The sequence below is a fragment of the Myotis nattereri genome (assembly GCF_964212035.1).
Source record: "Myotis nattereri genome assembly, chromosome: 12".
Classification (NCBI taxonomy): Eukaryota; Metazoa; Chordata; class Mammalia; order Chiroptera; family Vespertilionidae; genus Myotis; species Myotis nattereri.
The window spans coordinates 53682735-53707577 of NC_138087.1; the positions used below are offsets into that span (position 1 = coordinate 53682735).

The 24843-nt window shown below is 50.2% G+C and overlaps 3 protein-coding genes across 6 annotated transcripts; all 3 read right to left on the bottom strand.

Annotated features, from left to right (window-relative positions):
- Nucleotides 1-2972: 2972 nt before the first annotated feature.
- Nucleotides 2973-11502, bottom strand: PIGO (phosphatidylinositol glycan anchor biosynthesis class O; the record flags this gene model as incomplete). 3 transcript variants are annotated; one of them, XM_081103331.1, is made up of 11 exons in its annotated part: nucleotides 2973-5215; nucleotides 5272-5397; nucleotides 5541-5611; nucleotides 6145-6362; nucleotides 6575-6781; nucleotides 7352-8873; nucleotides 9124-9303; nucleotides 9497-9656; nucleotides 9959-10082; nucleotides 10212-10355; nucleotides 10925-11435. In XM_081103331.1, the coding sequence occupies 11 exons, from the start codon at nucleotides 11433-11435 to the stop codon at nucleotides 5089-5091; spliced, it is 3390 nt and encodes a 1129-aa protein (XP_080959457.1). In that variant the 3' UTR covers nucleotides 2973-5088. The 3 variants fall into 3 exon arrangements, with proteins under 3 accessions (XP_080959457.1, XP_080959456.1, XP_080959458.1); XM_081103330.1 differs by having other exon boundaries at nucleotides 4817-5397; nucleotides 10212-10383; nucleotides 10925-11502; XM_081103332.1 differs by having other exon boundaries at nucleotides 4817-5397.
- Nucleotides 11503-16457: 4955 nt separating this feature from the next.
- Nucleotides 16458-20158, bottom strand: STOML2 (stomatin like 2). Its single transcript, XM_081102847.1, has 11 exons — nucleotides 20069-20158; nucleotides 19653-19913; nucleotides 19308-19445; nucleotides 18748-18847; nucleotides 18551-18609; nucleotides 18358-18459; nucleotides 18068-18202; nucleotides 17787-17931; nucleotides 17581-17660; nucleotides 17214-17342; nucleotides 16458-16738 (listed from the first exon to the last, which is right to left on the bottom strand). The coding sequence occupies exons 2-11, from the start codon at nucleotides 19842-19844 to the stop codon at nucleotides 16601-16603; spliced, it is 1218 nt and encodes a 405-aa protein (XP_080958973.1). The 5' UTR covers nucleotides 19845-19913; nucleotides 20069-20158; the 3' UTR covers nucleotides 16458-16600.
- Nucleotides 20159-20740: 582 nt separating this feature from the next.
- On the bottom strand, nucleotides 20741-24600 carry ATOSB (atos homolog B; the record flags this gene model as incomplete). Of its 2 annotated transcripts, none has more annotated exons than XM_081102880.1 (7): nucleotides 20741-22003; nucleotides 22140-22294; nucleotides 22405-22473; nucleotides 22688-22846; nucleotides 22966-23071; nucleotides 23249-23307; nucleotides 23707-24600. In XM_081102880.1, the coding sequence occupies 7 exons, from the start codon at nucleotides 24598-24600 to the stop codon at nucleotides 21850-21852; spliced, it is 1596 nt and encodes a 531-aa protein (XP_080959006.1). In that variant the 3' UTR covers nucleotides 20741-21849. The 2 variants fall into 2 exon arrangements, with proteins under 2 accessions (XP_080959006.1, XP_080959005.1); XM_081102879.1 differs by having other exon boundaries at nucleotides 22140-22315.
- Nucleotides 24601-24843: the final 243 nt, after the last annotated feature.

The window sequence follows — 24843 nt, forward strand, 5'->3', positions numbered from 1 at the left end:
AAATACAAATTAAAACCATGAGATACCATTATGCACATACACACAAAGAATAGTTATAATAAAAAAACACAGATAATACCAAATGTTGGCGAAGATGTGGAGAAACTGGAATCCTCATACATTAAAGATGGAAATTTAAAATAGTACAGTTACTTTGGAAAAGTTTGTCAGTTTCTTTAAAAGTTAATCATAAACTTATATGACCTAGCAATTCCACTCCAAGAAAATGTGGACGAAAGGGGCCACATGCTAACCTGACAAACTTAAAGGTCTGCATGGCAGTCTTGCAAACTCAAAGACCTAAAGTAACCACAAAGGATGGTCTGAAATTAAACTTTAACTAAAAGCAGTTATGGTGGGTAGTCACCTCCTAGGCCTGTATCTTCCCTGATGAGGTCAACCTTTACCTTAACTGAGTTTATTGTCTTTTTGCATCTACGATAACATATTATTGAAATGTCAGGGTAACTTGTAACTTTTTTTGGACCCCTCAGGGCACAACCAAATACCCTGGGCTCCAAGACAGATACCACAAATTCTTTCATTGTTATTGTTATCATGTTGTTGACTGCTAACTATCCCACTTAAGTAATGTGTCTATCATTTTACTTTTTATCCAATCCCAGAGGTTCCCCCCCCCCCTTTTGCTTTCTCCTGCCTCCCTAATCTATCACCAATGGATTTCATGTAACCCACTTACGTCTCCTCCTTTGATGTAATGTATAAAACAAGGTGAAAAAATACCATTCTCCAGAGCATTATCCCAATCCATTGAGATTCTGCTTCCTAGCAACTGTGGACAGTTTGGCTCAATAAACTCACAAAAATTCCTTATAGGTTTGAATGTTTTTATATTAACAAAATCCTCCCAAGAGAAATGAAAACAGACTTGTATGCAAATGCTCATAGCAGTTTCTTTTGTTGTTGTTGTTAATCCTCACTGAAGATACATATTTTCTTCCACTGATTTTTAGAGATTGGAAGGAAGAGACACAGAGAGGAACATCGATGTGAGAGAGGCACATCTATTATTGCCTCCCGCACAGGATGGAACCTGCAAGCAAGGTACATGCTGCAACCCGACCTTTCAGTCCTTGGCCAGGGCACTCACAGCAGTTTTTAAAAACATATTCACAATGCTTTTAAAAACTGGAAATAATCCAAATGTCCATCAGATCATAGCCATGCAATGGAATATATGACTCAGCAATAACTAGAGGCAAAAAGTGATAATGTACCAATATGAATGAATCTTACAACCTTATTCTAAGTCAAAGAAACCAAACCAAAAGACCACATATTGCATTCCATTAATATGAAATGTCCAGAAAAGATAAATTATAAAGACAAAAAGAGTGGGAGGGGATTGATTGTAAACAAAGACAGGGAATTTGTGGAAGTGATGAAAATTGTCTAAAACTAAATTGTAGCACTTGATAATAGTTTTTTATATATGATATGAAGAGAACAACATGGCAAAAGAAAAAATAGAATAAAATGAACATCAAAACTTTAAAATTTTATTTTTATGTGCTATATAAATAGGTTAATTAGCAGTATAACTAAATAGTAAGGCTGCCAGTCTCCTTCAGACAAATGAACAAACAAAACTTTAAAATTTTGTGCTTCAAAGGACACTGTCAAGAAAATGAAAAGAGCCCTGACCGGTTTGGCTCAGTGGATAGAGTGTTGGCCTGCGGACTGAAGCATCCCGGGTTCAATTCCAGTCAAGGGCATGTACCGTGGTTGCGGGCACATCCCCAGTAGGGGGTGTGCAGGAGGCAGCTGATCGATGTTTCTAACTCTCTATCCCTCTCCCTTCCTCTCTGTAAGAAAACAATAAAATATGTTTTTAAAAAAAGAAAATGAAAAGATGACCCACAGAATGGATAGAATATTTTCAGGACTTGTATCTAGAATATATAAACAATGTTTATCACTCAATGATAAAAAGAAAAGCCAATTAAAAAACAAAGGATCTGCTCAGCCTGTGTGGCTCAGTGGTTATGTGTAGACCTATGAACCAGGAGGTCGATTCCCGGTCAGGTTACATGCCCGGGTTGTGGGCTCAGTCCCCAGTGTGGGGCATGTGGGAGGCAGTCGATCAATAATTCTGTCATCATTTATGTTTCTCCCTCTCTCCCTTCCTCTCTGAAATCAATAATATATATATATTATATACATATATATAATACAAATAATAAAAGTAAAAGGTGCAAACAACCCAAATGTCCATCAGTAGATGAATAAACAAAATGTGCTATATCCATACAATGGAATTGATCATAAAAAACAAAGTACTGATTCACACTGCAACATAGATGAACCTTGAAAACATTAGGCTGAGTGAAAGAAACCAGACGGAAAAGACCACATATTATATGAATCCATTTATATGAAGTATCCAGAATAGGCAAATCCACAGGAACAGAAAACACATTAGTGGTTGTCACAGGCTGGGGGCAAAGGGGATTGGAAGTGACTGCTAATGGATAAGTGATTTCTTTTGGGGGTGATGGAAATATTCTGGAAGTAGTGGTGTTAAGACTTTGTAAATGTACTAAGGGCCAATGAATTGTACACTTTCGTTTGTTTTCAAGAGAACATTTATTGGGTAAATTACAGAGGTAGAAAAAGTAATTCCTAGAAGAAATGGGCTTAGGAAATGAGTTATAGAGGTAAAGGGCCCTTGGAGCTTGGGAGAAAGGAAGCCAGGTAACCTGCCTGGGCAGGGAGTGGGCGGGAAAGCATGGGGAGTCCTCCATCCTAAGGGTTTTAAGGATGATTTTAGGGGAGGTCCTTTGTTAGGCACCTGGGGCTCTCCATCTAGGTGACTTTCTGTACCTGGCCCATTGTCCTTGTTCTGCTCATTGTCTGTCTAATTGCATACTACAATAAGACCCCCTGCCTTTCCCTAAGGGAAGATTTGAATTGTACACTTTTATTTTTTTCAATATATTTTTATTGATTTCAGAGAGGAAGAGGGAGAGATAGAAACATCAATGATGAGAATCATTGATTGGCTGCCTCCTGCATGTTCTCTACTGGGGATTGAGCCCCCAACTTGGGCCTATGCCCTTGACTGAATCAAACCTGGGACCCTTCAGTCCACAGGCTGACACTCTATCCACTGAGCCAAACTGCCTAGGGCCAGGCTGTATACTTTTAAATGGTTAATTTTATGTTATGTGAATTTTAAGTGAGAAAAAGAATGAAGTAGTGATACATGGTACTATATGGATGCATCTTGAAAACATTATGCTGAACGGAAGAAGCTAGTCACAAAAGGCCATACATTTTTATGAAGTGTCAGGATAGTGGTCGCCTAGGGCTGGTGGTGCAGGGGGAGGCATGGAGGGTAATAGGAAAAAGTATCTAGTTTCTTTGTGGGTTGGTGAAATGTTCTAAGACTGATTGTAGTGATGGCTGTATAACTCTGTGAATATACTAAAAATCATTAAATTGTATACTTTAAATGGGTAAATGTTATGGTAAATTGTGCCTCTGTAAAGCTCTTTTTTAAAATAAACACAATGAATTAGTGTGGAAGGGGCTCTCTGATGTCAAGTAAAAGGCAGGGATACAAATTTTTAATAGTATAAACCAGCGGTTCTCAACCTGTGGGTCGAGACCCCTTTGGCGGTCGAACGACCCTTTCACAGGGGTCGCCTAAGACCATCCTGCATATCAGATATTTACGTTATGATTCATAACAGTAGCAGCATTACAGTTATGAAGTAGCAACGAAAATAATTTTATGGTTGGGTCACAACATGAGGAACGGTATTTAAAGGGCCAGAAGGTTGAGAACCGCTGGTATAAATCAATGTGCTAACAAGTCTTTCTCTAAAAGAATCTTGTAGATATTTTGGGAGAAAAGGAAACAGTGGTTGGCAGATCAGATTATCTTGAGGCTCCAGGGAAGGGGGCTCCCAACGAAGAAAAGCAGGAGGCGGGATGTACCTAACATCCTTCCCCTGGGTCTTGAGATGGAGAAAAGGTCTTTATTTCTTTTCACAAAGGCACTGTCTGCTCACTAAATGATGCCTGGGAGTTGTGTCCACCAGATTGAGGGAGGGTAAGGGACTTTTTCTAATTCATCTTATAAGCTAGCTGGGGCCTAACTTCTCCCCTTGCATTATTAAGTCTATCCCTGCCAGGATCTAATGTCCTATCCTCTAATTGCGTGAAACAGTACACTTTTCATCATCTTCCTATTTGACCTTTATTAGCACGAAGGACTGTTGGCCATTAATAATCAGGACTCTTCCTTTAGCTACCACAGCAGTGAATGCCTTTACTGCACAAACACTGCTACTCAGTTTCTCTTCTTACCTTGTGAGGTAAAGGTGGATGTTATCCTACAGTTTTAACATCCACTCTTCTTTCAGTGGTCTTATCTCATCCTGTCCCGAGTACTCTCAAACCTCAAACCCCACTCCTGACCCTTCTCCTCAGAGCCTGTTCCTCACTCTTTTGACGGACATCTCCACAGGGATTTCATGTCAGCACTTCCACATGCTACAGGAGTAGGGAGGGGGATGGAGGACACAAGAGATAAATATGAGGAGCATTAGATTCATACAGTTTTGGCATCAAGTTAGGAATAATCAATGGGACAAAGCAGAATGCTTTAAGCTGGGCAAGTAGGTCTAATAAAAGGCAACACTGGTTGGGAAACTAGGGAGGCCTCCACAGAAGTGAAGGCAAAGGGTGTTCTGGAGTGAAGCACACAGTACAGGAGACGGCACTACTCAGGCAGTGAAAGTCTGTGTGCCCCAAGGTGCCTGGGCTTGTCTTTTCAGCCATTTTTTTTAACAGTCAAAGCATGATTTGGGAAGAGCTGGGGGAAGTGAATTCACACCACTGCAACCATTTCCCAAAGGTTCTTAGGTACAGCAGTTCTGCAGAACTGATCCCATCTGTGCTAGGTGGGAAGGGTGACTTACACTCCCGCTAGCCCATATAGGACAGTGGGGGCTTCCCCACATCTCAAACACACTCATTCACATTATTTTATTCCACTTTGGAGACCACCCCCAGTCCCAAAGATGCATTTGAAACAGGAGTTAAAGATCACTATGCTTTTTAATTATAAAATAATAAAGTCCCAGATGCCAGTAGCTCCTGGCTGCATGGTGGTAAGAGGTGTGGCTGAGCCTCTCTTGCAGATGATCCAGCACCCTTACAGGCCAGACTAGATTGTTCTCCAGTTCTCCCCACAGCCAGGAGTCAGCACCCACAGCCTAGGCTACCCACAGCCTAGGCTACCTCTGCTGGGCCAGAACTAGCTGTTGGAACCAGGAGCTCACAGCACCATCCACTCGCATCACCAAAGCTAGGCCCAGGAAAAGTCCCACGCTGCTCACAATGAAGCCCATGGCCTCAAAAATGAACCTGCAAAGAAAGGTGGAGAATATCAGGGGACACTGAGAGTAGGTCTAGAGCCTTTTCCCTGCTGAGGCAAAACCCTGTTCACTCTGGATGTTCATTCTTTGTTCCCAGTTTCACCCTCTACTTCTCAAGCAAAATCCACTCACTTGGGGGCGAACACCTTCCAGACCATGAGGTGCCTGCGGAGGATGGAGGCTGCCAAAGCACAGGCCAGAATCTGAGGGAGGAGAGGAGGAGCCAAGTTACTTGGGAAGAGATGGAGGAAGCAGGTCAGAGTTGCTGTCGGCCTCTGTGAAGAATGAGCGAGTAGGAAGTACTGTGTGCCAGTGGGGAAAAAAACTGGGCTTGGGCAAACACTATCCATTTGTGCTGCTAACACTCAGGCTCTGCCTCCCAGGTGGAGGAAGACGTCACAATCACACGCCTGCCTCTGAAGGAAAGGAGGAGGATCCATGACCACAGCTTGGGAAAGAATCCTGGCCATCACTTCAGCTTTTCCCGTCAGAACACCAATGGAGTCATCCCAAATGCAACAACAGGGTCTACATCCAGCTTGCAGAGAGGAAGCACTCCAAGTCTAGGTTCACGTTTCAATACTGCCATTTGAGCTCCCAAACCTTGGGCAACCACTTCACTTATCTGTACCTCGGTCAAGGCTCTCCCAGGGTTTTGGCAAAGTATGAAAGAAGGAATGTGATGCACACACATGAGAAAAGGTCACTAATTCCATGATCTCCCCCCTGAACCCACCTGAATACCAAGGACAAAGAGGTACTTGAGGCCCAGCTGCAGCAGTGCGACATTGAAGTGGTGAGGCGCATCCCGGAGCCGCATCTCCATCAGCGGCTCCTCCTCCTCCTCCTCAGGCCCAACTCTGGCCTCAGCTTCATTCCCGTGGGGCTGCCGCCTCTTCTGGGACCCTTGGCTCTCACACAGGAAGGGCCAGAGCAGGAGCAATGGGCACCCTACTGCCTCAGAGGAAGGCAGGGCAGAATCAGTGGAGGACCCAGGGTCCTGGCAACCTGGCCCTCAACCACCCTAGTTCACTCAGCGTCCAATTAACATAGGCCAAGGAGTGCCAGAGATCCAACAAAATTACATGTCCCCACTCAAATCCAGGGGGTTCCTTTCCTTCTGCAAAGCCAGAGTAAACAGTAGAAGCAAAGGAGTGAGGAGGTACCTGCAAAGAGGAGGTGGGAGGCAAAGGTGTTGGCTCCCACCAGCAAAGCAGGCAGCCAGGTAGAGGAGCCATGACCCTCTGGGAATCCCACGAAGGCTGCGTGCCAATGGATGGTTGGAAAGACAGGCTGGTGACCCGTGGAATAGAAGGTCTGTGTGGCCATGAGGGCCCAAGCAGAGACTGCCTGCCATGGCACAGTAAAAGGACCTGGGGAAAGAAACATGCCTCTTTATAGTCATATCCCACTTCCTAATCCATATAGCCTACCGCCCCACGATCATATACTACTACTACTTCAATGCTAATTCTCATACACACACGTGCCCATCACCCCAACCTCCTATCGTCAATATTCTGTTATTCTACTGCCCTCTGAGACACAAAACCTCATTACTCTAATCTGAACCCCTCTGTGGTCAATTTCTTTTCTCCCTCATATACACATTGCTCACTATGACATTATATACGGACAATTCACCACTCCCATGACTGGAAAATCAGAAAATGCACTCATGAGGATGCAGCATTTCCTTAAGAATGAGTCTTACAGTACTCCTGTCTCCCTCCTTCATGAACCTTGCTGGCCCCAGAGCTCATGGTAGGAATCAATTAGCTTGGTTACAGCAGATAAGAGAGAGAACATCACAAAGACCCTCCCAACTGTGTGAGGTAGGAGATCCTGTGTCAAGGTGAAAAACCTGAGAAGCAACACCAGCCTGAAATCAAACTCATATCCCTACTGTCCTTGGATTAATCAGCGCTGAGATATGTATTTACCAGAGGTAGTGATGGGTATCCCAGCAGCAAGCAGATGCAGGAGAAGGAAGCTCTGCAGAAACAGAAGCAGGAACACAAGGCTGATGCGCTCTGCGTGCAATAGCAGAAGTGGGAAGGCCAAGAGGGTGAGGGCCGTGACCATAGCAGCTGAGTAGACACTCCCCAACTGATAGGCGGCCACAGTCAGGGGGCCCTGAGATTTCGTTCTCTCCAGCCGGCCCCGGATCTCCTCCTGCATATGTCGGTAGATTTGAGGAACCACATAATCCAGGTCAGCCTGAGAAGTGGGGGGGCCTGAGAAGGGAGTGAGGACAGTCCTCATCCTTGGAGCACCCATCGTAGCCTCTGCCAGCACCGTCACAGGCCTCCAGAGCAACAGCAAGAGCCCTGAAGCAGCCAACCCTGCAACAGCCCGGGGCAGCACAGCTGAGGCACCAGTAACCAGGGCTCGGAGACGTGGGGGTGCTTCATCTGCTCCCGATGACAATGCCCAGTAGGCAGCAGTGCCCAGGACCATTAGGGGCAGCCCCCAGCGCACAAAGAGCACAGGGGGCTCAGGGCTCTTGAGATTACCGTAGCGGCGAAGCCACAGGCGCACAGCAGCTAACAGGGCCACCAGGGCCCCCACACAAGCTCCATACCACAAATTCTTAGCTCGACCACCCACCATGGACGCCAGGGGACTCAGCCAGGGAGAGGAGTGGCAAGCAGGTGTCTCTTCAGGGCAGCGGTGAAAAAGCCCAGCTAGCCTTATACACAAAAGCAACCCAACTCCAAGCCCCAGGGCATGCGTTCCTTTGTGCCGTGAGGGGCCTGTTGGGGCCGAAAAGCGGGGTATTGTGAGTAGCTTAGGTGGCAGTAGCTTGCCCTCCCAGTGAAGCTGGGCAACCAGGAGCAAGATAAGTGAGCCCAAAAGGAAGCGGATGGCCCTGGCCTCGGCTACAACAAAGCTATCAGAGAAGAAAGCAGCAAAGCGAATGAGCAGAAGTAATAGAACAGGCCTGGGAATGGGAAGCAAGGCTGCAAGAGGCCTCTTGGACCCCCAGCCAGCCCAGGCTTTCCACAGAATATGCAGGACTGAACCCATTGCAGCCACAGCGCCTAGAACCAAGGGATCCAGCTTCAGCTCAGTAGTTGCCAGAAGGCCAACACACACTACAACCCCAGCCAGACCCCAGGCCACGGGTATTAGGAGGAGAGGGCGGAGGTGAAAGCCTGGGGATGTTGCCCACTGGGCTATCAGCAGGCAGAGAAAGCAGGCAGCAGCCAAAAGAGCAGCACCCCCTGCCATGCGGACCAGAGAAAACCGAGCCCACGACTCAATGCACATGGCCCGAACTCCCCGCAGGAACTCCTGCAGCTCAGTAATCACAGTCTGTAGTGCTGCTTCAGCCCCCTGGGGGCTCTGCAGAAGCCGTAGGTAGTCAGCAGAGGCCTTGGAGAAGAGGTTATTCAGCCGATGAAACTCCTCAACTTGGAGGTCCTGTGCAGCAGCTGAGTAGGTGTGAAGAAATCGAAATACCTGGCAGAAAAGGTCAGAGGCCAAGGGGCACAGATCAGATGTTGGGACAGAGGCAAAGACAGTTATTACCAAAAAGGGTACCTAGAAATCGGACCCAAACTCTGTCCAGGACAGGGGGGAAGGGAAAGATAATGGAAGGAGGACATGGCTATGGAACGTGAGATTAAGACTAAACAAAGGACAAGAGTGGGTCATTATGCTTTCCCGTCTGTCCTAGCTCTGTAGCCTGGAAACCCAGCCCATTACTTACCTGCTGGGCATTGAGATAGAGAGCTGTAGCTTGGGCCAGAGCAGAGGAATGAGGCTGGGAGTCTTCAACCACTGAGAACAGCTCAGCCATCACCTCCCCAATGTTCCCAAATGGGATGGGCAGGCCCAGCAGCAGGGCCAGCGTAGGCACAAGGCTGATTTGAGGAACTACCTCTGGCTCCTAGAGGAGAAGGACGGGGGTCAATAGGCTCACCACAGAGCTGAAGTCAGTGTTTGGGATGGGAGACATAAGGGTGTAGGTAGGAAATGAGAATGGGGGATGCCAAGAGGTCATCAACTTGAGGCCTAAAATAGAGGCTATTATCATGACAAGGGTTGAATACCTGGGAACCAAAGCACAACTCAGGCCTCACCTCTGGTGGGGCCCGCAGGAAGAGAGCTGTGGGACTGTACAGAAAAAGTGCGGCCGAGATCTCCAGCTCACTGTCCCCTCCATGGTCCCCACTCTTGGTCATCCCATGGTCCCCAATCACCACCAGCAGTGTGTCATTCTCCAGACGTTCGACAATTCCCCTGGGGGCCAAGAATGTGTCAGGAGGTAAGGATGGATAAAGATTCTTCTCAGGGGCCCATTAACCCCAGCCATAATTTCCATTATTAGGGCCTAGAGAGATACCTCTTCAGTAATAACCCTATTGCCCAAAGCCACACACTAAACTACTCAAGATGGATGAGACCCCTAGCTTCAGAAAATGGCCTAGAGAAGACAGATCCAACCAGGAAAGAGGCTCCCATGTAAGGACTTTTCCTCTTGGGACCATTTATCCTGAGATTCTCAGACAAACCCAATCTCCCAGCCAATATCCCACACTCACTGGATCACCTGGTCCATTTGGCTAAGTTTCTTGGCCATTTCAGGGTGGTGAGGTCCGTGCTTGTGACCACAGTGATCCACACCCAGGAAGTGAGCAATCAGCACATCCCATTCACCGCTGTCCACTGCGAAGGGGAGAAGACTGAGCACAGGGACTACGGCCCACTCCTCAAACCCAGGCAGGCTCAGAATCTGGGGACTGAAGCAGCCCTCCCAGCGCCCAAACTCAGGCCTGCCTCTGGCCCTATGCTCACTGGTTGGGTAGAGATGTTCCATGATGCCATTGTCCACTGTGTGTAGGTCTCTGACATTGAAGGAGGAGAAGAAGAAAGCTCGGGAGAAAGCTCCAGGAAAAAGATCTTTCCAGGTATCATCTCCCATGAAGACCACACGCCTTCCTGCAGGGGCATGAGAGTGGGTCACAGCCTGAACAGGGCAGGGGAAAAGAGGAGAGGAGGCCCTTTAAAACCCCGTCAGAAATCCCAACCGTGTACTTTAAGGCAAAGAAACCCCATCCAGCAATTCTTTTATCCTTCAAAGTCTAATTTTCTGCTCGGAAACTTTTCCTGATAACCATACTCCACCCAGACCTCTCCTTGTTCCTACAAAAAGCTCTGCTAGCTCTCAGTCTCTGGCTATCTCTCTGCTGTTTTCCCTGGGTGTGTCTTGCTTTTTCCAAGTCAATGAATGGACAACTTGCGACACTGTCCAGATCCACATCTCCTCTTCGTCTCTCTCCTGCTCCTTTACTGAGAGTGCCCCCAAGTAAAACCATACCCCACGCACAGTAGGAAGTTCAGAGGGGCAAAGCCCAGACTTGTGCCCCTGCATTCAGGAACCTGGCCTCTTTCTACCCCGCCCCCCGCCCCCCCGCCGGCAATGTCAAGCATGCAGCTAGACACCTGAAGTTCTTCTAAAGGAGAAACCTGTCCAAGTACTTCTAGCCTCCAAAGAGGCCTAGACTGACCTGCACTGGCGAGCTGCTTAATGAGATTGTCTTCCACTATGGCGTAGCTGGCAAAGTTACTGCCAGCATCAATAAAGGTAGGCAGTGAGCCAGTGGTGAGGGCCTTCAGGCGCTGCATGGTCGTAGTGGGAGGATCAGCCTTAGACTGGTAGAGCCTGGCATGGTGGGGTTGAATCTCCAGGATCCTCTGCAAGGAGCCCAATTTGCCCAGGAAGGGCAGGGAGACGGAAGGCTCCCCAGGAACGTGTGAGCGTTGTGGCTGGGCGAAGTCAAATCTCAGAGCATCTATCAGCACCAACACAAGCCGGGAGAATCGGGCAGCCATCCAGCAGGCCCCCGGCTCCCCTTGGCTCCTCCATGGCAGAGGCCCAGGGCCTGGGGGCTCTCGGCAGCTGCTATGGTTGGTGAGCTCCAAACGGGTGAGCAGGAAACCACTGGTGAAGAGGGCAATGCCAGCGTAGAAGAGGAAGCTGACCCAGGCCAGGAAGAGCAGCACCGAGATCTTCTGCATCCTGGTGGTGGCGGCCGGCAGAGAATGCATCACTGTGGGGCAAAGAACCACTGGGTATTCTGGTGCCTCCATGAAAGCCCAGCTAGAATCACTTCCTCTTGGAAGCCTTGATGAAGATAAAGCAGTTCCATAGCCAACCCAGGGCACTGATCCTCTCCACCAGGGACACCGGTGCTTCTGACGGTGAGGTCTGCAGGCTGGGCACCACCTGGAGCGGCTATTTTAAAATGCTGATTCCCTGGCCCCCACCCCAGACCTCCTGAATCAGGATCTTTGGGAGCGGGGCACAGGAATTCGCACACGGACTCCAGGAGACACTAGTGATGAAAAGCAGTCCACAAGGGGGGACTTATTCCAAGTGGTAGCCTGCTCGCGGACAGCCCGTTTCTCCACCTCACCTTGCCCACCTCAACACCCCTGGGTGGTCAGGGCTCGCAGCCACAGGGGAAGCCTGCGGGACAGGCTGACGGCGCCGCCTGGCGGGGCCGAGGGGACGCAGGGGGGCAGTCACAGCCGCTTCCGGAAACCCAGGATCGCCGGACCGCGGCGCGACCTCCTCGGGGCCGCGGGGCAGCGCCGGTGGGGTATAGAGGCGGTTGGGCCTCGCCGGGAATCCAGTCGTCCGAACGGCTCTGCGTCCTCTGGTGGTTACTCGGCCTCCGCCTGGGCAGCCTAACCCCAGTCCTGGGCACCTAGGCTGCGAGCTGGTGGGAAAGTTCCCTTTCTTCGAGGAGAGGGCCTCGGAGCCCCCAGCTCACCTTGAACGGCGCCCGGAAGTGCTCCGGAGGCGCCTGGGTCTTGATACCACAGAGGTGCGCGCGCCGAACAGAGCGGCCCGCGGGGCCACATCGCCATCTGCCGGCGCCTGCGAGCAAGTTCGGCAAGGAGCGCAGGGCTGGCAAGAGGAAGAGTTTGATGTGAGATGAGATTGTAGTAATTTAGGAGAATTGGGTACAAGAAACAAAGTTAGGCAAATTCAGGGAACCGCTGTCCATTCTTGGTTAAGACTAAGAGCTAGGTCTCTGAGTCAAACCGCTTAAACCCTACTAGATCCTCCACTCACTGTCATTATTGGATGTTACCTCATCTGTAAAATAGGGATATATGGTATTTGCTTTCCCCTTTTCCCTTAGCTGACTCCAACTGATAGATTTTATTATTCCCCCTCTCCAAGTCTCTTACTGAATCTTACAACTCAATAAAAGGCAAATAATACCATCTAAAAATGAGCTAAGGATCTGAATACACATTTCTCCAAAAATATATGAATGACCAATAAATACATGAAAAGCTGTTCAGCATTAGCCATCAGGGAAATACTAGAGATATATATTATAACCACTAGGATGTTTATAATAAAAAAGACAAATAGCAAATATTGGCATGGATGTGGAGAAATCTGAACCCTCATATACTGCTGTTGGGATGGAAAGTAGTCTAGCAATTCTTCAAAAAGTTAAACATAGATCCAGCAATTCCACTCCTATGTATACACCTAAGGGAACTGAAAACATATATCCAAACAAAAACGTGCACATTAATGTTCATAGCAGCATTATCCATAATAGTCCAAAGGTGAAACCTACCCATATAGCCTTCACTAATGAATGGACAAAATATGGTATCTACACTAATAAAAGAGAAACATGGTAATTGGCGTACAACCGCTACCCTTTTCATTGGCTAATCAGCGAGATATGCAAATTAACTGTCAGCCAAGATGGCGGGCGGCAGCCAGGCAGCTTAAAACTAATATGAGGCTTTCTTGCCTCAGTGAAGGAGGATCGTTGGAGGAAACCAACATTCCCCGCCTGCGGCTGCAGGCCTCTGAGCCCGCCAGACTTCAGCCAGCAGATTCGCAACATTGTAAGCAAAGGCCAGAAACCTACTTTCAGCCATGGAGGCCTAAGAGCTGGAGCCAAGCCTCAAGGTAAAGCTGGCCCAGAATAAAAAAAAAAAAAAAGAAAAAGAGGAGGGGCTGGGAACTTCAGTCACTCCCAGCCTGAAAACAGCCCTCAGCCCCTCACCCAGACTGGCCAGGCACCCCAGTGGGGACCCCCACCCTGATCCAGGACACCCTTCAGGGCAAACCAGCCGGCCCCACCCATGCACCAGGCCTCTACCCTATATAGTAAAACGGTAATATGCCTCCCGGCACCGGGATCAGCGTGACAGGGGGCAGTGCCCAAACCCCCTGATCGCCCTGCGGCTCTGTGTGTGACAGGGGGCGGGGCCCCAACCCCCTGAGCAGCCCTGCTCTGTGCCTGATAGGGGGGAGCTCCCCAACCCCCCCCCCCCCATAGGCCCTGCTCTGTGTGTGATGGGGTAGAGCCATAACCTCCCCATCGGCCCTGCCCTGAGTGTGAGATTGGCGGCGCCCCAACCCCCTGATCGGCCCTGCTCTGTGTGTGACAGGGGGTGGCGCCGCAACCTCCCCATCAACCCTGCCTTGAGTGTGATGGGGATGGTGCCCCAACCCCCCAATTGGCCCTACCCTGAGCGTGACTGAGGGTGGCATCACAACCTCCCAATCTGCCCTGCTCTGTGCATGACGGGGCAGCGCCCCAACTTCCCAATCGGCCCTGCTCTGAGCCCGACCAGGGGCTGCACCTAGGGATTGGGCCTGCCCTCTGCCACCCGGGAGCAGGCCTAAGCCAGCATGTTGTTATCTCCCGAGGGGTCCCAGACTGCGAGAGGGCACAGGCCAGGCTGAGGGACCCCCCTTCCCCCCCGAGTGCACAAATTTTTGTGCACCGGGCCTCTAGTATCTATATAATGTAATATTGTTTAGCCATAAAAAGGAATGCTACATGGATGAACCTCAGAAACATTATGTGAAAGAAGCCAATCACAAAATGACATATTACATTATTCCATTTATATGAATATCTAAATCTAGAGAGATAGAAAGTGACTAGTGGTTGCCAAGGGCTGGGGGAGAGGAGAGTGGCTGCTAATGGGCACAGGGTTTTTGTGGCAGGGTGGGGATGAGGGAGCAGTGGTGAAAATGTTTTAAAACTGTGGTGGTTGTAAAACTCTGAATATGCTGCAAATTACTGAATTTACACTTTCAGTGGGTGAATTGTATTGTATGTGAATTACATCACAGTAAAACTACTGTTAAAAGCCAAACATCTCTCTCTGGTTTTTCATACCAGAGTAGAACCTAACTTCTTGTAGTGGCCCTACATGTCTACACACCAGCTCCCCAGTTCCCTGATTCATCTAGGAGTCACTTCTGTTTCCTTAATTCTGTTCCATCCACTACAGCTCCTTTGCTCTTCCAGTTATAAGACAGAGATGCTCTGCCTCAGGGCTTTTGCAATCCATCTCGTCAGCTTTCTTCCCAGATGCCCAAATTCACTCCCTGATTCCTCTCATCTCCACGTCTAAATTCAAATGTAACATCAGTGAGGCTTTCTGGAACCCTCTATTTAAAATTACAGACCCCCACACCCCCACCCCTTAGCGCCCCATCTTCCTTCCCTTCCTTAGCACAACTCACCAGCATCTGAAATACTATACATCTTATTAATGGTTTGTTCCTTCCAAATAGAATGTAAGCTCATTGAGATCAGAGAATTTTTTTTCTTCGTTACTATATCCTTGGTGTCTGGCATATAGTTGGGGTTCAGTAGTTACCAAATGGATAAATGAATAAATTCTAATTCAGAAATGTGTCCAGTTATCCCTCCACCTCCATCCTGATGTTTAGGCCTCAACACCCTCTCAGGGATCACTGAAGCAGCCTTCTTAGTCTGTCCAGCTTCCCATTTCTCCTTCAAATCCCCTGTCCATATTGCAGCAAAACAGCTATTATCTAAAACACTAAGGTAGTTACCTGAATCTTCAAGTTCTTCATGGGAAGTGGGAAAAACCCTTCATGGGCTCTCCTACCCCCTACCTGAAGGGTAAAGTCCAAACTCTTCAGGACTCTGTGATTTGGACCTTGCCATATAGTCACACCCCCCTAACAGCCCATCTCTGAGCCACAGCAAATTACTCTGAATGTTCCCATTTCTCTGGAGCTGTGGGCCTTGGCATATTCTACCCCCAAACCCCAGCTTGGTGACCGCATTCATCTTTCCATCCTGAACTCAATGGCAGCGCTGGCAACTTTGCTGCCCACATGCTGACATGCTTTTCTTTCCAGGATCTCTCAGCCAGAATTTTCCTCCCTTACAGCACGTACCACTTTGTATCTCTGTGCTTCCTTGTTCGTCTCCTCCCTGACCTGGTACTCTGAAACCGGGCTGCTGAGTCTCAGCTGTTTTTGTAAACCATGTCTAGCACTGAGCGTGGCTCGACGTAGACATCGTTAAATGTTTTTGAATACATGAGTAAGTGTCAGTCTCCCTGAAGACCCTTCAGGCATTCAGCAGTACTGCCCTGCCAGAGCAATCCGCTTTGCCATTAAAATCCCCCCAAACACCTGCTCAAATTCACAGCCCAACACTTGGCAGGAAGGAACTATCCTCCCAGCTGGCAGTTCAGGGAACATGTGGCTTAATCCTTCCACCCTATCCCACAGCTTCTGCTGAAAACAAAAGGGTGATTTTCTATTATATCAGATTCATTCTTGCTTACAGAGGATTGGCTTCCAAGACCTGAAAGGACTAGAGCAGGGGTCCTCAAACTTTTTAAACAGGGGGCCAGTTCACTGTCCCTCAGACCGTTGGAGGGCCGGACTATAAATTTATTTATTTATTTATTTATTTATTTATTTATTTATTTATAGCAAAGGTGGAGATTTATTGAAGAACAAGTACAGACTCCCACGTGGGGAGAGGGAAAGGGTCCCCTGGACTATAATTTTAAAAAAAAACTATGAAAAAATTTCTATGCACACTGCACATATCTTATTTTGAAGTAAAAAAACAAAACGGGAACAAATACAATATTTGTATTTGCATGTGGCCCGCGGGCCGTAGTTTGAGGACCCCTGCACTAGAGGGTGAGAGTGAACATCCAAGGAAAACAATAATGATTTTCTCAACATCATTTCCCAATCAGAGAGGACAGTTTCTGGTTTATCACTGGCCAGTTTATTACATGATTAAAGTTCAAATAAAAAAATAATAACCAAATTCTCAGCAAAGAGGCTAGAGCCAGAGTTTGGGAGTACTGCTTCTCTGTCCCAGCCTCTTTGGCCAAGCCCAGCTCCATTAACTCAGCTTGACTCGATCAAGTTCCTCATCAAGACTTGCATCTGTGTCCTGGACATCTCTGCTGTTCCCACGGGAGACTGAGTCCTGGGACCCTGGTACTGGGGCTTTGGTGAGGGCCCCATACACACCCATGGCCTAAGAAGAGGAAGAGAGAGCCATCAGGACATATGGCAGAAGGTATATCACAACCCACCAAAAGCTAAAAAAAAAAGGTGGGGCTGTGGTTAGTCGGCTTGTTTTTCCTTTTTCCCTCTCTCAAAAGTCAGTCTCATAAGCTTTAGAGTCAAGTTCTAGGAATTTTACAAACTACCAGAGCAGGGCCACACAGAATACTATACAAATATCTGGGGTGGGGGAGGGGGAAGTCTTAAGAGCGTCCCTGTCTCAAGGGATGAGGGGAGTATCTCATCCTTAGAGATTCATTATCTAGAGGAAATGAAGGGAGGTCTAGATCTCAGGGCACGCTGAAAGCCTCGCAAGCATGTCAAACTCATAGCCAGCGGGCCGAGAGTCTGACATGCTTGCGTGTGGTATATAAATGGTGCTGGTGGTGGTAGGGTCTCGGTTTCTGGCATTGGTGCTTTGTGCCAGATCCTCAGGGCACACTAACCTGAGCCACCATACTGGTGACATCACTGGGGTTGGAGGGCAGCAGGATAGTGTTGGAGTCCTTGGCCAGTTTGGAGAACGCGCTGACATACTGCTCGGCCACAGTCAGAGAGGCCGCTGCATCTCCGTTCTGTGGCCACAGGAGGGATACAATCAGAGATCACAGACTTAGAGAAGGGTGTGGGGTGGGGAGGGGGAGTGGAGAGGAAAAGTCTGGTTCCTGGAAAGAGGATATGCATATCACCAGAGATCATATAACCTGGCTCAATAAAACCCACAAAGGCAGAAACTTCTCCCAAGGGTAGTAGATAAGAGAACCTTTTCCACTGTCAATTTCTGTCTCCCACTCCCACCGAGGGGCCTCTCACGTGTTGTGTCAGAGCTGCAGCCAGGATGCGAATAGCTTCAGCTTTCGCTTTGGCCTTGGCCAGAACTGCACTGGCTTCCCCTGGAAGAAAAGAGACAGAACTAGACCCATGAGGTGAGGTTACCCCATCCCCCCAAGCTCCTGCCCCAGAACCTACCCTTAGAGACCCATGCCCTGCTCTTCCCTCAGGCTCTACCCTCTGCTGACCTGCTGCCTGATTTATTTGTTCAGCCTTTTCTGCCTCCGAGGCCAGGATCTGTGCCTGCTTCTTTCCTTCTGCCACATTGATGGCTGACTCTCGGGTCCCCTCAGACTCTAAAACTGTGGCCCGTTTCCGCCGCTCTGCCTCCACCTGCAATCCCCCAGCAACACCAATCAACAAGAAACCAGAGTAAAACTCTTACACAGACCTGCAACTGTACCCATCACAATAGGGGAGTCCAGGTTCCCATACAAGCAGAGCATGGGAAGTCCTCCCTGGGCCCTACCTGCATCTGCATGGACTCTTTCACCCGGGGCGGCACATGGATATCCTTGATCTCATAACGGAGACAGCGGATGCCCCAGCAGTCGGCAGCCTGGTTGATGGCATCCACAATGTTAGCGTTCAGGGACTCCCGCTCCTGGAGGAAGAGAGGTGTAAAATAGATATAAGCTTCAACCCACTCATCAGGGGTCTAAGCTGAGAAGGATCTAGGGTTGATCTTGACCCCCAGAAAGGGCTGAAGAGTGCCAAGCCTATGTCTTCAAACCCTAACTATGGCTCAGATCCCCTTACCCGGAAGACTTTGTCGAGAGAGAGTTTGCCAAGCTCTGATCTCATGGTTGTCTGAGCTAGCTGGGTGACAGCATATTCAGGATCCTCCACACCGTAGCTTGCCTGAAAGGAATATGGACAGTGTAGGAAGCTTGGGTGCAGGACTTCAGTGAGGAGAGCACATCAGGAGCTGAATAAAGCAGAAGACAGATACCTTGTAAGGATCCATGATGCGCAGGTAAAGGACTCCATCGATTTGCAGAGTTACATTGTCTGCAGTGCAGGAGCAGGAGAGAAAAGGAGGAAGATCAGACCTGCAGGTCCCATTCAGCTCCTTCTCCTAAAGCTCTGGGTCTCCAGCAACCACATCCTAATGACCTCAGAGCACCCAAGTCACCCTGCACCCCTCACCGAGAGTCACAGCTGACTGCTCAGGCACGTTGATGACAATTTCCTTGAGACTCTGCACATATCGGATCCGGTCTAACACAGGGATGAGAACGTTCAGGCCCTGGGAAGAAGAGTCATATGTCTTCAGAAGGATGTGGGGTTGGTATCCAAGCTAGGCCTGGAATGGGTAGGGAATCAACAAATGGACATGCCCAGAAAAGCAGAAGGCTGGGGGTGTCAATGGTAGGGAAGCCCAAGAGAATAGGGATGAGAAGTTTGTCCTCTGAATGGATGGGAGAATCAAGGGAATGGGGGCCAGCAGACTCTATCTTTCTCCTTGCAGAGGGTGGAGCTGGGAGTGGGTCGGGGAGATTCCCGCGAATGAAGGTTGCTAGGGCAACAGGAAGAGGTGGGAGCATGGTTCTGACTGTCAGCAGCCTGGGCTCCGGCCGGTCTGGCCTAGGGAGTTGCAAGCCAAAGGTGAGGGCAGGCCCCAAGGAGGTGCTCTCGTCACCACCCCCGCCATGTCGTGAGGGAACTGGGAGTCCGGCTGGCCCAGGGTGAGCAGAAGAGGGTCTCACAGGCTCCAGGATGCGGTGAAATCGGCCCATTCGCTCCACCACCCAGGCCTCCTGCTGCGGCACAAAGAGCACCACGGTGTTTCGGGGCAATCCCGAGGAGGCACGGCGCGGAGCGTGGCCAGCAGCCTGCAGGGAACCCTGCAGGGAGACGGGGGTTAGCGGACATCCCGGCCGGCTGGGCGCCGGTTCGGGAGGCATCTTCCTACGCCGCCCGAGAAGGGCTCACGTGGGGACCATGACCTCTGACCCCAGCTCTCGAACCGAACTTGGAATCCCTCTCCTTCCCTGATAAGGACCCGCGTGATCTCTAGCCCAACCCTTGCAGGGAGGTTGCCTTGTTCCTACCCTCAGCAAAAGGGCCCCGGTGCCCCGCGCCGCGCGCGCCAGCATTTCCCACGGCCGTGGAGACCTCCGGAACCAACGAGCTGCGGAGCAGAGCGGCCGCTCTAGACTAGAAGGCGGACCTACGCCTTTTTTCCTCCTGTATGTCCACTCCTCCGGATGCACTTCCGGTCGCCTCTTGGCTCCCGCACTCATTTCATACTCGGCCAATCAGCGTTTACGTGGCAGAAGCGTGCTTCAAGGTGTTTCCTGGGAAACGCAGACCTAGAGAGGGCCCAAGGGTGGAGCTTGTTATGGTTCTCGCGGATCCAGCTGAAGATCCCGGGCGCGGTGACCAAAATGAAGGCTATTTCCGTGTGCTGGTGGCCCAGAGACACCTCCCACCGAGTTCTTACCCCCGCAAGAGAGAGACAGTTTACCCTGCTGAGCTTATAACCGCGTCCATCGGTCACCATAACGACCAGGGTATTGGAGCTGACTCGTAGCCACGGTTGCCGGTTGCCATAGTGACATTCTCTGGCAGTCCTGCTGTGATATACCCAGCCCTCCCACCGGGGACTGACCCCATTCCTGTTGCCATGGTGACTGGGCCTAACATTGTCCGGTAATTGGTCTGAGGTTTCCCCCTTCCCTCTTTTCCCAAGGCACCGTAGCTTCTTCTACCCCTTCCGCGAGTCAGGGTCTACCAGGTCTGATACCCTTGCATAGAGTCCAGCAGAGCCCTGGTTCAGCCTTGTCTGGAACATGTCACCCTGCACACATCCCTGATGCTCTGGCACATCCTTTAAGCGACCTGCATATTGACCCTCATTTTATATATCAGGGCAATAAAGCTCAGAGGGGCTAAAATCATTAACAGAACTAGTACAAAAATTCGTGTACACAGAGAGTTCAACTTTTATGACTAAATCTTCCCTACCTCCTAACCCCATTAACTGGAAGAGGCAAGACCAGACCCTGAGGCTCTGCAGGACTTCACCTAAGACCTCATGGCCTCAGACCCCCTTTCCTGAAAGAAGGGCAGAGTCCCAACTTCAGATTGGCCCTCCCTCCCCATTCCCATGCTCTCAAAAGAAAAAGTACAGCTTAGCTCAAGTTTCCGAACAAGAATTTATTTTCTTTCTTTTTTTTTCTCTAAAAAAAAAAAAAGTACCAGGTACAATTTTTCTGGTGTTTTGTTTTTCAAGTTTCAACAAATGCTTGTTCCCCTCAGCCCAGCCCCAGGAGTCAGGGCTAAGGCTGTCAGAGTCTGGAGTGGGATATGGGGTAGTTGGGAACCACATGATTGAGTTTGAGGGGTGCCCTTCACCCCAGCTGAGGTAGGTGGGTCAGAGTCTGGCCAGGTGAGAGGAAGGATCCTGATCCTTGGCCCTGACTCTGTCCCCTGAACACCTTCCTCAGTCAGGACCCCAAAGCAAGGAGACACAAGCAGGAGAGGGACAACTGGAGTCTGGAGCCCTAGATGAGGGGTAGTTAACCCCATGTGTGTGCACATGCATGCATGTTCTCTTTCTCACACACATACCATACACACAAGCTTGTGTACACACACACACAAACACACACACACACACACACACATAAGTTGCTTTCAGAGAGGGGTCAGAGGATAGAGGAAGTGAAAAATGTAGGGAAGGACAGGAGAAGTTGAGTGTTTGGCTAGTAACTCAGTCCTTCTGGGATAACCTCTCTGCCCTCAGCTGAGGGAGAGCAGTTCTCCTTCAGCCCCAACATCAGCCTCTTCAATTCCTGAAATTGGAGCAATATCTGAGTGGGGAAGAAGGTGGAGCAATGCCAAATATTGGGTTTGGAAGGTTACCAAGGCAATCCAATCCGAATAAATTATTAATTAAAAATAAATAAAATAATAAGTGGCCCCTGCCTAGGGCAGGGAGGCAATGTTGGCATGATTTGCCTGGGGACTTGGGACAACCTCAGGATACCTCCAGTTCCTCCTCTCACTCCCTAGCTGGTCTGGAAATCCCAAGGGAGGGGGCAGGCACGTGGAGAACCCAGAGTAGGGCAGGTTGTGGTAAGGATCAGAAGCTTTAAATACCCAAATAATCAATTTGGGCATACGTATGGTGAGGGCTTTAATTCAAGCCTGAAGGGTCTCTTGCCACCTCTCCACGTGTTTGCTTTGTCCAGGATGGAGCAGGATGGGCTGGTCCTTGGCCCACATGGTTCAGGGCATTGGCAATCAGGGCAAAGGTGAATAACGTGGATTGTGAGGGGCCTCAGTCACAGCCTGCAGTTCATAGGGGAGCCCTGTGTCCAGTTCCAGGCTCCGGCGGGAAAAAAGCAGGCGGATGTCTCCATGCAGGCTTAAGCGGCCTGAGCGGGAGCTCCGAAACCTGGGGGAGGAAAGGGTGATCACAATATGGATCCAGACAGCAGAGAAGCAAGGAGAGATCCTCTTCAGGGAAGGGATACATGTGTTGGTGAAAGGATGCCTGGGTCTCCCCAGCTGCCCCTGGGCCCTATTCTCACCTGAGGTGCAGCAAGTAGCAGAGGAGACGGTGGGTGGGGCTAGCATTTCCCTCCTCACCCACAGGCACCAAAAAGAGGCGATGGCGCAAGAAGGTCATGTGGGCAGCAGGCATGTCCGAGAAGTCAAAGGTCACAAGGAACATCTTCACCACAGTCTGGTTGGGGTTAAATAAGGTCTGGGGGCAGGACAAGCAAGGTTGGTAGGGCCAAAGGGCTGTTTTCCTCTCCCCACTCCCACACCCACTCCCCCTCAGGGAAAACTCACCACTTGGATGGTGCCCACTTTGGGCACGCTGTAACCCTTCCTCCCCAGGGGGTTCAGGTCCACGACGCCCTGGGAAGGCCATAGAGCCGTCAGCCTATGGGCATTGGGAGAGCCCTGAATACCCATTCAGCTCCACAGTCTCACTCTGGGACCTGGCCCTGTCCCCCACTAGAGTTGTCCCTACTGCCCTGACTCTTTTCTAGGTGAGGAACACCTAAAGAATACCTCTTGCCCCCAATCCCTCCTCCTTAAGAGCTGATTTTGGGTTGACATCGGGTCATACCAGAAAGGGGGCCGGGGCATTTTGCTCAGAAACATCAAAGAAGGTGACAGTGACAGGCAGCGTGACATGCTGGGGGCAGTAGGATCCACTAGCTCCAATCTCTGCAGTGAAGCCCTCGATGTGGCCAGATGGTGCAAAGCGTCCTCGAAGCAATGATTCCTAGGGTGGGGAAACACACTATGAAGGAGATGCCAGCTGTTCTCCTTACCCATCCAAGCCACACTCCACCATCCCACTTCCCCCAAAACGCCCCAATCATGGAATCCAGGGGTAACTACCTCAAAGTTGCCCAACAGGGTACGGCTGATTGCGGGGGTAGGAACAGGGGAGGCACTGGGGGGGCTCAGCAGGTCTGGGCCCTTCTGGAGGCTTCGAAGGGAGCTCCTGGTAGGGCAGGGATACAGAGTGGGTTGGCTTGAGGTATTCTGGGATGTCTGCTCATGTTCTTAGGCCCCACCCTTTACCATTACCCGGGCCTTCTACCCTGGAGTGAGAAAGAGGATTATAGACTTCTGTCCCCATTTTCCATGAACAGGACAAAGAGGGAAGCTGGGCACTTACAGCTTCAGGCGACGGGCACCTTTCAGCCTCTGTCCCATAGGACTGCAGTCTGTTGGATCCTATGGAGAACAAAGATTGAAGAAAAAGATTGGGTGGAGGCCAGATATATTTGGAGAAGTGGGGACTCATCACGAGCTCTATAGAAACATTCCCCCGGGCCCTCACCTTTTTCCAAAGGGGAGGAGGATAGGGGGTTAGACAGAAAAGGGGAAGGGGACTTAGAAGTACAAATTTCCAGTTATAAGTCACAGGGATATAACGTATAGCACAGGGAAGAGTCATAACGTAATAACTGTGTACAGTGACAGATTGTTACTAGACTTATTGTGGTGATTACTTTGTAAGGTATATAAATGTTGCATCACTATGTTGAATAGCTGAAGCTAATATAATATTGTGTCAATTATAATTTAAAATAAATTTTAAAAAATAGTAGACCACCTCCTCTCCTGGCTTACCAGCACAGGCTCCTTGGGCCCAGGCAGCAGGTGGTTCCAGAAGGGTGTGACTTTGGCATCAGAACTGTTGGCAGCAGGAGGGTGACCCAGGGTTCCCCGGCGCTTCTGAGGGGCTGGCCCCTCATCCTCAAAGCTGACATCCAGAGCTTCTCCAGCAGGAAGCAGCCTTCGCTTGGTGGGGCAGGGGCCTGGAGGTCCAGGGCCAGGGGGTGTGTGCTCGGGACTGTGCCCATTGGCAGTGCCAGGGCATTCCCTAGGCCAGGGGCTGCCCCCATTGCCCACCCCAGCCACTGGGCTCTTACACCCTATTTGTGCAAGACTGTGCAAATCAGTGTCAAGTGTGTGCAGCTGGCCTGGAGGGGCTCGCCCTGGGGATTCCCCACGGGACCCCTGTCCCCCGGGATCCGGGGAAGCCCAGTCTCTGGTGTGCAAAGTATTGCAGGAAGCATTTGATGGGGGCCAGGGGAGACTCTGGGCCCCTGAAGTCCAAGGTGAGGTGGAGCTACCTCCCTGTTCTACAACACACAGGCCATGATGGCAGAAATGCTGGCTGGCCACACCCAGCCCCAACCCCAGCCCCTCTGGGCCCAACGGCCCCACAGTAGATGGCTCTTCAGGGGGTTGTCCCTCTCTGACCCCCAGCCCAGGGCCTCTCTTCAGCTCCCGGGGACCCTCAGTAAGTGGGGATGACCGTTTCAGGGCCCTGTGAGGCTCAGAGGCACCAGCTGGAGAGGAAAAGATGGATACCTGGTAGACCCTGGGGGATGTCGCCCCTCCTGCTGGGCTGTAGCCCATGAGCAGGCCCCCCTGGCGGGCCCCCTGCCTGACTGCGGGCTGTGAAGGGCCAGCCTCTGGCTCTGAGGATGGAGACGGCTCCGCCTGCACGTGGCGCATGAAGACCCCCTTGTGTCAGGGGGGCCCCCCCTCACAGCCTTTATGCTGGGCCTGGGCTGGGGGGTCTGGGGACATCTGTGCAAAAGAAGAGGAAAAAAAAGGTAGTCAGAGGAATCCATGAGTTTTCTCCCTCCCAGCTGAGTTTCAGGTCGTTCCCTGGCCTGAAGAGGTGACCTTGAAGTTACTGGGGATAAAGGTGTTCAGATCCCTAGATGGATTAATGGAACACAGAAGCCACCCCAG